The 11,175-nt window shown below is 42.3% G+C and overlaps 1 protein-coding gene across 1 annotated transcript in view; it reads right to left on the bottom strand.

Annotated features, from left to right (window-relative positions):
- The window catches only part of ARSB (arylsulfatase B), a 268,069-nt gene that overhangs the window by 203,548 nt on the left and 53,346 nt on the right, over positions 1-11,175 (bottom strand). The window contains exon 2 of the mRNA XM_045285212.1: positions 3,504-3,694. Within this exon, the coding sequence (XP_045141147.1) occupies positions 3,504-3,694 (191 nt within the window). The remainder of the gene's footprint in view (positions 1-3,503; positions 3,695-11,175) is intronic.

The raw sequence follows: 11,175 nt of genomic DNA, 5'->3' as shown, positions 1-11,175 counted from the left end.
AAAAAAAAAAAAAAAAGAAAGGTGCAACAACCTAGAGTTAGAAAATTAAAAAGGAAGAACAGGCTAAGCATATCTTAAACTAAAAGTACTAAAGAAAAATCCAAGCCCCAAGTTGCAATATGGTGAGATTCTGTCAGAAAAATATTGAATCATGCAGGAAGCAACAAAGAAGATGGAAAGAACATACAAAATCCCTGTATCAAATAGAGACAGTAACTGGATGAATGGTTTCTTGGGGGTATGGCAGCAGAGGTTGGGGAGAAATAAGGAGCTAATAACAAGGAGTACCAGAAAGAAAAAAATATTCTAAATTTGATTGTGGCAATGATTGTACAATGCTTCGTGATAGACTAAACAACTGAATTGCATGATATGTGGATGATATGCCCAAATAAGCTGCTAAAAAAAGAACTAGTCAACATTCTACCATTTCAGAGGGTAGTTTAGAAACAAGAACAAATGGTAGAAGGAAGAAGTTCAGGCTGCAGTGAAAGCATTAGTCAAAGCAAGGCCCCAGGAATTGATAGAATACCAACAGATACGTTTCAACAGGTTGGTGAAGCACTCACACATCTATGCCAGGAAATCTGAAAGATAGGTTCTTGACCAACTGATTGAAGAATATCCATACTGGTACCCACTCCAAAAATAACTGACCCAACAGAATGCATGCATTATAGAACAATATCCCTAATATCAAATGCACGTAAAATTTTGCTGAATGTCATCCAACAATGGTTACATTGTTAGAGAGCTACCAGAGAGTGAGGCTGGATTCATAAGAACTAGGATATCACCACTGACATCAGATGGATCTTGGCTGAAAGCATAGCGCACCAGAAAGATATTTGACTTGTGCAATATTGACTATGCCAAGGCACACAACTGTGTGGATCCTAACAAACTACAGCTAACCTGAGAAGAATGGGAATTCCAGAACTCTTTATTGTGCTCACGGGAAACTTGTACGTGGATCGAGAGACAGTCATGGCAGCAGAACAAAAGAACACTGCGTGGGTTAAAATCAGGACTGGTGTGTGTCAGTGTTCTATCCTCTCATCCTAGTTATTCAATCATCAGAGAAACTGGATCCCATGAAGAAGGCTGTGGCATCAGGATTGGAGGAAGGCTTCTTAACAAGCTATAAGATGCAGATGACACAACCTTGCAGGCTGAAAGTCAGGAGGACTCGAAGCCGTTGCTGATGAAGATCAGGGATTATGGCTTTCTGTAAAGATTACAACTCAATATACAGAAGACCGGAAGCCTCACAACTGGACCAATAGGTAACATCATGATAAATGGAGAAAAAGCTGAAGTTGTTACAGATTTCACCTTGCTTGAACCCACGATCAATGCTCATGAAAACAGCAGTCAGGAGAGAAAGGATGCACTGCACTGGGTAAATCTGCTACATAAGACCTCTTTAAAGTGTTGAAAACCAAGGATGTTACTTTGATGACTAAGATGTGCCTCACACAAGCCATGGTACTTTTAATTGCTTCATATGCATGTAAACCCTGGACACTGAATAAGGAAGACCAAAGAAGAATCAATGTGTTTGAACGGTTGAAAGTATTTTTGGCACAGTCTGCCAAAAGAACCAACAAATCTGGATTGGAAGAGGACTAGCTAGAATGTGCCTGAGAGGCAAGGATGGCAAGACTGCCTCTTACATACTGTGGTCATGTTGTCAGAAGATACCAGTCCCTGGAAAAGGACATCATGCTTGGTAAAGTCGAGGGGAAGTGTAAAAAAAGGAAGATCCCTAACAGGATGATTGGCACAATGGCTGCAACTAAGGGCTCACACTTGAGAATGATTGTGGGGATGGGGCAGGACCTGGCTGTGTTTTGTTCTGTTCTGTTGTGCACAAGGTCACCAGGACTGGGCTCTGACTCATTGGCACCCAGGGACAACAACAGCATGGCGACTTTTATTCTCCTTTGGGGGAGTTGAGTAGTTGTGACAGAGAGCATGCGGCGTCCAAAGCATAAAATAGTCACTACCTTGTCCTCATCTGCATGGGGGAATTGGGCATTCAATAAGGAAGACCGAAGAAGAATCGATGTGCTTGAAGGTACCGTGGGCTGCCAACAGAACAAGCAAATCTGTCTTGGAAGAAATACGGCCAGAATGCTCCTTAGAAGCAAGAGTGGCAAGACTTGGTCTCATGTCCTTTGAACACGTTATCAGGAGGTCCCCGTCCCTAGAGAAGGGCATCCCATGCTCAGTGAATTAGACAAAGCTTGAACTCACTGCCATCAAGTCCAATCTGACTCATAGTACCACATGCGACAAGATAGAATTGGCCCTGTGAGCTTCAGAGAGTGTAACTTTTTTAAAAACAGTTTTATTGGCACTTAATCAACATATCACACAATTCAATAGTTGGATTATAATAAGAGTTGTACAGTCATTACCACAATCCATTTTTGAACATTTTCTCCCCACTCCCCACTCCATCCCATTGGTTAATTCACTCTTATACGGAGTTGTGCAATCACCATCAGTTGTGGCCCCTTCCCCCTCCCACGAGACTGTAACTCTTTATGGGAGTAGAAAGCCCCGTCTTTCTCTAGTGGAGCAATTGGTGGTTTTGAACTTCTGACCTTGCTATTAGAAGCCCAACACATAACCACTATAGCACCAAGGGTCCTTGACAACGTAGAGGTGCATCAGAAAAGAGGAAAGAACTGGGCAAGATGGACTGACACCCTGACTGCAACAATGGGCTCAAGCACAGGAACAAGTGTAAGGACTGGGCGGGGTTGGCTTCTGTTGTGCTTACGAGGACTCTGTGTCAGGAACCGACTCACCTCCACCTCACTGCCACTGAGTTGATGCCAATTCATAGTGACCCCACAGAGCAGGTAGAACTGCGCTGCGAATTTCCAAGACTGTCACTGTTTGAAGGAGTGGAAACCACTAGTCAGAGCATCTGGTGGATTCAAACTGGGCACCTTGCAGATCACAGCCCAAAGCGTAACCACCATGCTATCAGGGCTCCTTTCCTGAACAGAGGGTACCCAACCACCACCACTACCACCAACTGGTCCTTAACAGAAAGTCTGCCTCACCTTATATAAAAACCCATTGGTTTTTTGTTTTTAACAGCATTTAACTAATTTCTTACAGTACATGCACAAAGGCTACCTCAAAATAACAGAACATTTTTTATACTGAAAACCCATGAACACATGGTTCCTCAAAGTGTGATCTGGGACCACTTGCGTTAGCCTTGCCCTTGAGGACTTTCTTGAAAATTCTGACATATGGAAAACGTCATGAGGAGGCTAATGAGTCAGACTCCTACAGGTGGATCCCCAGGAAGCTTCCCTTTCATGAGCCTCCGGCTGATTCTAATGCACTCGAATATTTGACAACTCCCCCAGAGCTTGTTGGATTTTTTTCCATCTAACGGATGCTGGACTCTTCCTATATTCATCTATAGAAGCGTCATCTTAAGGAAAGGCTGGTGTTAACCAAGAGTCAAGACATACCTTCTCTGGTGGATGGTTAGCTATGAGGGCCGTTGCCTTTTCAGTAAATATGTTTGTTGAGTACATATTTTTATATCCAGTTGCAACTTCTTCCCCATCTCGCAAGTCCAGCGCACACCGGGTGGCATTCAGGGCCTCGATGAAGGTACAGCGCTCATGGGAATAGTAGTCTTCGCTCCCCAGGAGATAGCCTTCAACAAGAACGCCACGTCAAAGTCGCCAGCGGAGCATCAAGCTTGCTCAACAAATTCATGTGTCAGCATTTAATTGCCTAATGCAATTGATTACCTGTGACAAGGCTAATCCAATGACAAGGCCAATCAGAAAACCACTGCTTAACATCTCTATATCTGCTAGTCAAAGGCTAGCAAAAATGTGATTGTGTAAAAATTAACATTCTTCATTCAAGGTCTTTGGAACACAAGCTCTCTCATCTAACAGTCAAAGGATGTGATTGATTTCAATTAGATACGCTTTTTAAAAGAAAGACAAGGGGCCCTGGTGGTGCTGTGACTGTGACATATTAACCACAAGGTTGACCGTTCGAACTCACCAGTTGCTCTGAGGGAGAAAGATGAGGCTGTCTGCCCTCGTAAAGATTCATAATGGAGAAAATCCTAAGGAGCAGTTCTACTGTCTTCCAGGGTCACCATGAGTCAGAATGGACTCACCAGCCGTGGGATGTTTAGGCTGTATTTCGTCTTCTAAAGAGCAGAGTGAATATTCAATAGTGATGATAACATCTTTGTCTTTGCAAGCCAGCTAATGGCATAAAGCAATCTATGGCTAATGTGATTTGCTGCCAGATTTTCCTGTGAGGTGATCATATAAATAAACCCAGGATTCAAATAATGCTGTGCTTGGCATGCTGAGCTTGCCTTCAAGGAAAGAGCTCTGGGAGTCATCTTTAATTAGATACTGACACCCACTGGTGAGGAGACAAACCTTCCCAGACGGAGGAGCACTCCGGCCACAATGCAAAAGACCAGGGAAGATCCACCTGAACTACAGCCCTGAAAGGAAATATCTCTACCTGCAGTGATCACAAATTCTCCCCAAATGCCTATCCCACCATTTAGACCGAAAGAGACAAAAAGGAGTGATTTCCCAACAAATCGCAACTGTATCTTCCTAAAATATTCACTTAAGCTGTGCTCAAAACAGAAATGTGTAAAGCTTGCCCAATGGCAAACTGATTTTGCTGGGTAAACTTTCAACCCAAGGGCAATAAAAATGAATCGGTGATATAGCCAGTGCTACAGAACAACAGTCAGTCAGGTCAGCTGGGCTGAATGTCCAGAGCTGGCATCTGCAGAGACAGAAAACAGAAGTGTGATTTCCGATGGTGAGATGGAGTTGGGGGGAAGGCAGGGAGTGAGTGTTAAGAGGTATAGGCTCCAATTTGGGGGTGATGAAAATGGGTTCTTATGGTATGTTATGATAGTGGCGCAATCCTGTGAATTTTTTAAAAATTCAATTATACATTCTAATAGGGCAAAAGATACAGCGTATACATCACACTTCTAGAAAGCTGTTAAGACAGTGTAAAATATGAAAATATACATATAATTTATTAAGGGTTCATGAGGGTGGTAGGGGTGGAGGGAGGGAATAAAGAGGAGCAGATATCAAGGGGCTCAAGTAGAAAGAAAATGCTTTTAAAATTATGATGGCGGCATCAGTACAAGTTCCCTTGATGTCATTGATTTATGGATTGTTATAATATCTGTAAGAGCCCCCAATAAAATGATCAATACATTTTCTTTAAAGAAAACAGAAACAAAAAGCTGTTGAAGAGTCATAAGCTAAGCTGGATTTTTTTTTAACCTCCTGACAAATACTGATTAGTAAGCTAAACATGGGATGATAAACTTGGCACTTTCTTTTTTTTATCGTTGTATTGGGGGCTCATACAACTCTTATCAGGGTCCATACACACATCAATTGTGTAATGCACATTTGTACTTCCGCTGCCCTCACCATTCTCCAAACATTTGCTTTCTACTTGGGCTCTTGGAATCAGCTCCTCATTTTCATTTTTTCCCTCCGTTCCCACTCCCACTCCCTCATGAACCATTGATCATTTATAAATTATTACTATTTTATCATATCTTACACTGCCCGTCTCCCTTCACCCACTTTACTGTTGTCCAACCCCCAGGGAGGAGGTTATAAGTAGATTCTTGTAATCGGTTCCCCCTTTCTACCCCACCTTCCCTCCACCCTCTCAGTATCGCCACTCTCACCACTGGTCCTGAAGGAATCATCTGTCCTGGATTCCCTGGGTTTCCAGTTCCTATCTTCACCACTACACATCCTCTGGTCTAACTAGGTTTGTAAGGTAGAATTGGGATCATGATAAAGGGGAGGGGGATTGGATTTAAGAACTAGAAGAAAGTTGTGTGTTTCATCGATGCTACACTGCACCCTGAGTGACTCATCTTCGCCCGGCTGCCCCTCTATCTCACTGCCAAGTCAATTCCAATTCATCGCGACCCTATGGAACAGTATAGAGACTAGAGTACTTTATGGGAGCTGAAAGCCTCATCTTTCACCTGGTGGTTTTGAACTGCTGACCTAGAAGTTAATAGCTCAACAGGTAAAATTCTCCCTATTGTCACAATTAAGAGCATCTCTGGCTTATATAATAAATGAGTTCATTTTAAATTAATTGCTCCCTTCCCATGATAAACAAATAAATTCAAAGTCCTGAATATAATTAATACCTTGGTATAAAGACAATTTTGCTACGTGATCCAATTTTATGCTACACTATGAAAGAAACAGAAAGCCAATACAAATGTAATGGGGAAAGAAACGCTTCCATACAAGCCATGGCAGCCATTGTGTGGGTGATTAGTGAGCATCTGGATGCTGGGATTTGGGGTTTGTAACATAATGGAGTCAGCTTTGGGCTGGTGACGAAGATCGTTGGATCAGACCCATCAGCCTCTCTGTGGGGGAAAGATTAAGTTGTCTGCTCCTGTAAAGATATAGTCTCAGAAGCCCTATATGCGGCTGCACTGGGTCAGAATCAACTTGATGATAATGGGTTGGGTTGGTTTGGGTGTGGATTTCGTCTGCTCCCCTGTCCTACCTTGGAAGCCCCCAAGGTCCCTGAGAGTCAGAACAGACCTGACAGCAGCATGTTTGGGGGGTCTGGATGTTAGGGACTAAGGCAATCACCTTGGGGTCTTCATCTCTCAAGATAAACTATTCTCTAACATCTGGGAGAATATGCACCTAAGATATTCCTGATTAAAAATGTATGAACTCTAAATATATTTTTTAAATATTTCTAACAGGAGGTCTCCTATGAATATAGTAGAACTATATTTATCCATATTCCGGGCCAACCTGATCCCAAGCAGCCATGTGGCAATCACAGAGCTCTACATCCCAGCAATGACTCACACATCAGAACTGGTACGGGGCGCCTAAGAAGATGACAGCCTATATGCTCTTAGGGGAAATTTTTTTGAATGATGAAATCTCTGTTTTATTTAATCTGGTGCTATTAAGAGCCAATTCATTCCTCTCTACCATGGTCCAGGGATGTGAACAGGCTTGGAGTCAGACGGGGAGCACTGTAAAGTTCACCATGGTAGATGCAGTTAGGTTAAAATGTAACACATATCATTTTATCTCCCTTCTGACCCACTTTAAAATTGTTTCAGTCTACAATATTTTCTTGCTTTCTTTTCAATTGAGGTTTTTCACAGTTTTATTTGGTCATCGTTATGTTGTTTGTTTCTTAGTTGTGTTTCATGATTTTCTGTATATGAAGTTTAGGATAGATGAATCTAAAGAGAAAGTAACTGGATTAATAATTACTTAGGTGCTGTTATGATAGTAATTCAGCTTTTTAATATGATTGAACTTTTGAATTGAATGATATATTAATTATGTGCCAATAAAACTGTCAAAAATATGTAATATTCCCTAAGGGTATGGGGGGGCAGGAATAGGAAGCCAACAATAATGAGTACAAGAAAGAAGAAAATGTTGCGAAATTGTGGTGTTGATTGCATAACTCTTCTTAATATGACTGAATGATTCAATTGTGTAATATGCCAATAAAACTGTTTTTTAAAAGAAATAATCTGTACTGTACAACTCACCCACTAACAGTATACATTCAAAGGCTTTTAGCGTATTCACAGAGTTACGCACCACACCCCAACCATCTGCCTGTGCTTAGCAGCACTGCTCCGCTGAGCACCCATAAGAGATGCAGCGTCATTATGCGCTCTTCTAGCTCCAAGCCTCTGACTCGCTCCCTTCCACAGGAACATGGGGTCTCTCTCTGTTCATCTCAGTCTGCGCTAGGCTTCCTAATTCTCAAAGCGGGGCACCATTTCTACCTTCTGCCCGAATGACTTTTTCAAAGTATAACTTGGCTTTTACATTCTGACCTGTCTTTTCACAGAAGCCTTATTGAGAAATTCAAGTGTTTAACTAGTCTCTTCTGACTCAGAGCAACCCTAGAGGGCGGGGCAGAACTGCCCCCATGGGTTTCTGAGACTGTACCTCTTCACAGAGAAGAAAGCCTAGTCTTTCTCCCTCAAAATGGCTGGTGGGTTTGAACTGCTAACCTTGTAGTTAGCAACCCAAAGCATAACCACTATGCCTGCCACCAGGTCTCCACAGAGGCTGCTTGAGCTGTGAATTCTGCTCAAATATATCTATGATGACAAAGAAATCTTACACCCAAGTTCAATTTTTAGTGGTCATTTGAGGAGCCTCCGGGTATATCCATGGTCACCAAGGAAGAATGCCATTAGGAATATGATTGAACCAGAGGCCCCGGAGCGGGGCAGGCATACACACAGATGTCTCTGCAGCCTGATTTTAACCCTGCTTCCAACCAAGGACGCCAGAGCTGTGTGCTTGTCCTGCATTGGCGTACCCTCCAGTCACTTTTGAGGAACCGTGGCGCTACAATGGACTTGGTCTCAGGCTGCTAACCACAAGGTCAAAGGTTTAAGACCTGCAGAAGAAAGATGAGACGACCTGCTGCCGTCATGATCTACAGCCTCGGAAACCCTCTGTAGCACTGGCTCCCAAACATATTTGACCGGCCACCCCCTTCTCAGAAGGAAAAAAAATCACTCAGTGCCCCGCTGGCAAGTAAACACTTGTGTACTAGAGCCCATAATCTAGAATGCAACACAGGGATCTGCTGTGGGAGTGCCTTTGGGTCGGTCCAGCACCCACCCCCCATGAGGGGAAGCATTGCTAGGAGTGGGAATTGACTCACTAACGGGCATGGGTAAAGTAACTTTCACTGAATTAAATTTGGGTGTTGTGGCTACAACGTGCAAGAAAGAATGCCTCAAGAAACATCTATAAGAAAATGACTATTTTATTAATAAAATGGTGTTTTTAAGGCTGCTATCCACCTTACCTTTATGGAGACCCAAAGGAGAAATATCTCAGGCCTAAAAGGCAAAAAAAAAAAAAAAAGGCCTTGCTCTTCTTGAACATCTGGTTTTCATTTATTTTCTATATAACGTGACTTGTACAGTCTTTTCCTTTTCGGCTTTGGACCTAGGGGATCTTGGAATAATTGAGTGTGAGGCCTGCCTAGAACCTTCCTTTCTAGTTTTCCTCTCAACTTAGCAATATTGAATGACCCCATCCTTGATCCTGTTCACTGAGTTTTTTATCCTATTTATTTTGAAACATCTTGTGTTCAGTGTATAAGTAAACAAGTGAAAGTTATAAGTAAATGAAGAGACAGATGGGGCGTATGTAGATAGTTAAGTTGCTAGACAGGATGATAAGTCAATATAAAAAGAACCTGACAAAGAGATATACAGCTACTGGCAAAATAAATATATTGCTAATTAAGGCACAATTCACAACAGGCTTGAAAAGGGTGAATTTTTAAACAAACTTCAGGTTCCACATTTATTTTTATAGGGTTATCAAGGCCATGAACAATGTCTTTTTATCCTTCCTTTTACTGTTTCAACTGACCCTGCCCATTTTTAAGCCTGACCTCTTTCCCAACCTAGTGATTTCAAATCTAGATCTCACAGGTAATGAAAAAGATGGCAGTGGAAAAAGAGACTACTGCCACTCCCTCCAGCCGAAAAAGAAAGACATGTGAATACAGTACCTAAACAACAACAACAACAAGTCACGCCCGGAGTCAAGGCTGGCTCACAGCAACACTATTGGACCGGTGGAGCTGGCCCCGGGGGTTCTGAGGCCGTACCTCTTTACAGGAGCAGAAAGCCTCCTCTTTCTCACTCGGAGCAGCGAGGGGCTTCAAACTGCCGACCTGTTGTTAACAGCCCAACACATAACCCACTACACCACCAGGGCTCCTGAACACAGTACATAGGGAGAAAATAAACAAAATACTGCATCTTTGAACTGAGGGACACACATGCGTTTGGTTTTACTGAGAATTAAGAAGAACATCCTCCTGCTTCCCTTAGGTAATCAGGTTCTCTGAGAGCACTTGGTCTCAGGTACAGGGGAAGGGGGGTGGGGTGTGTTTGTGTGTGTGTGTGTGTTACAGGATGTGTGTGTCTGTGTGTCTGTGAGGTACAGGTTATGTGTGTGTGTGGTACAGGATGTGTGTGGTACAGGGTGTATGTGTGGTACAGGGTATATGTGTGTGTGTGGTACAGGGTATATGTGTGTGTGTGGTACAGGGTATATGTGCGGGGCGCCTAAGAAGATGACAGCCTATATGCTCTTAGGGGAAATTTTTTTGAATGATGAAATCTCTGTTTTATTTAATCTGGTGCTATTAAGAGCCAATTCATTCCTCTCTACCATGGTCCAGGGATGTGAACAGGCTTGGAGTCAGACGGGGAGCACTGTAAAGTTCACCATGGTAGATGCAGTTAGGTTAAAATGTAACACATATCATTTTATCTCCCTTCTGACCCACTTTAAAATTGTTTCAGTCTACAATATTTTCTTGCTTTCTTTTCAATTGAGGTTTTTCACAGTTTTATTTGGTCATCGTTATGTTGTTTGTTTCTTAGTTGTGTTTCATGATTTTCTGTATATGAAGTTTAGGATAGATGAATCTAAAGAGAAAGTAACTGGATTAATAATTACTTAGGTGCTGTTATGATAGTAATTCAGCTTTTTAATATGATTGAACTTTTGAATTGAATGATATATTAATTATGTGCCAATAAAACTGTCAAAAATATGTAATATTCCCTAAGGGTATGGGGGGGCAGGAATAGGAAGCCAACAATAATGAGTACAAGAAAGAAGAAAATGTTGCGAAATTGTGGTGTTGATTGCATAACTCTTCTTAATATGACTGAATGATTCAATTGTGTAATATGCCAATAAAACTGTTTTTTAAAAGAAATAATCTGTACTGTACAACTCACCCACTAACAGTATACATTCAAAGGCTTTTAGCGTATTCACAGAGTTACGCACCACACCCCAACCATCTGCCTGTGCTTAGCAGCACTGCTCCGCTGAGCACCCATAAGAGATGCAGCGTCATTATGCGCTCTTCTAGCTCCAAGCCTCTGACTCGCTCCCTTCCACAGGAACATGGGGTCTCTCTCTGTTCATCTCAGTCTGCGCTAGGCTTCCTAATTCTCAAAGCGGGGCACCATTTCTACCTTCTGCCCGAATGACTTTTTCAAAGTATAACTTGGCTTTTACATTCTGACCTGTCTTT

Source organism: Echinops telfairi, unplaced genomic scaffold (genome assembly GCF_000313985.2).
Source record: "Echinops telfairi isolate 266 unplaced genomic scaffold, ASM31398v2 ScPeMD7_7469;HRSCAF=8507_1, whole genome shotgun sequence".
In the NCBI taxonomy this organism is placed as follows: domain Eukaryota; kingdom Metazoa; phylum Chordata; class Mammalia; order Afrosoricida; family Tenrecidae; genus Echinops; species Echinops telfairi.
The sequence above is the reverse complement of the archived record's forward strand: the minus strand, read 5'-3'. Positions and strand labels throughout refer to the sequence as shown.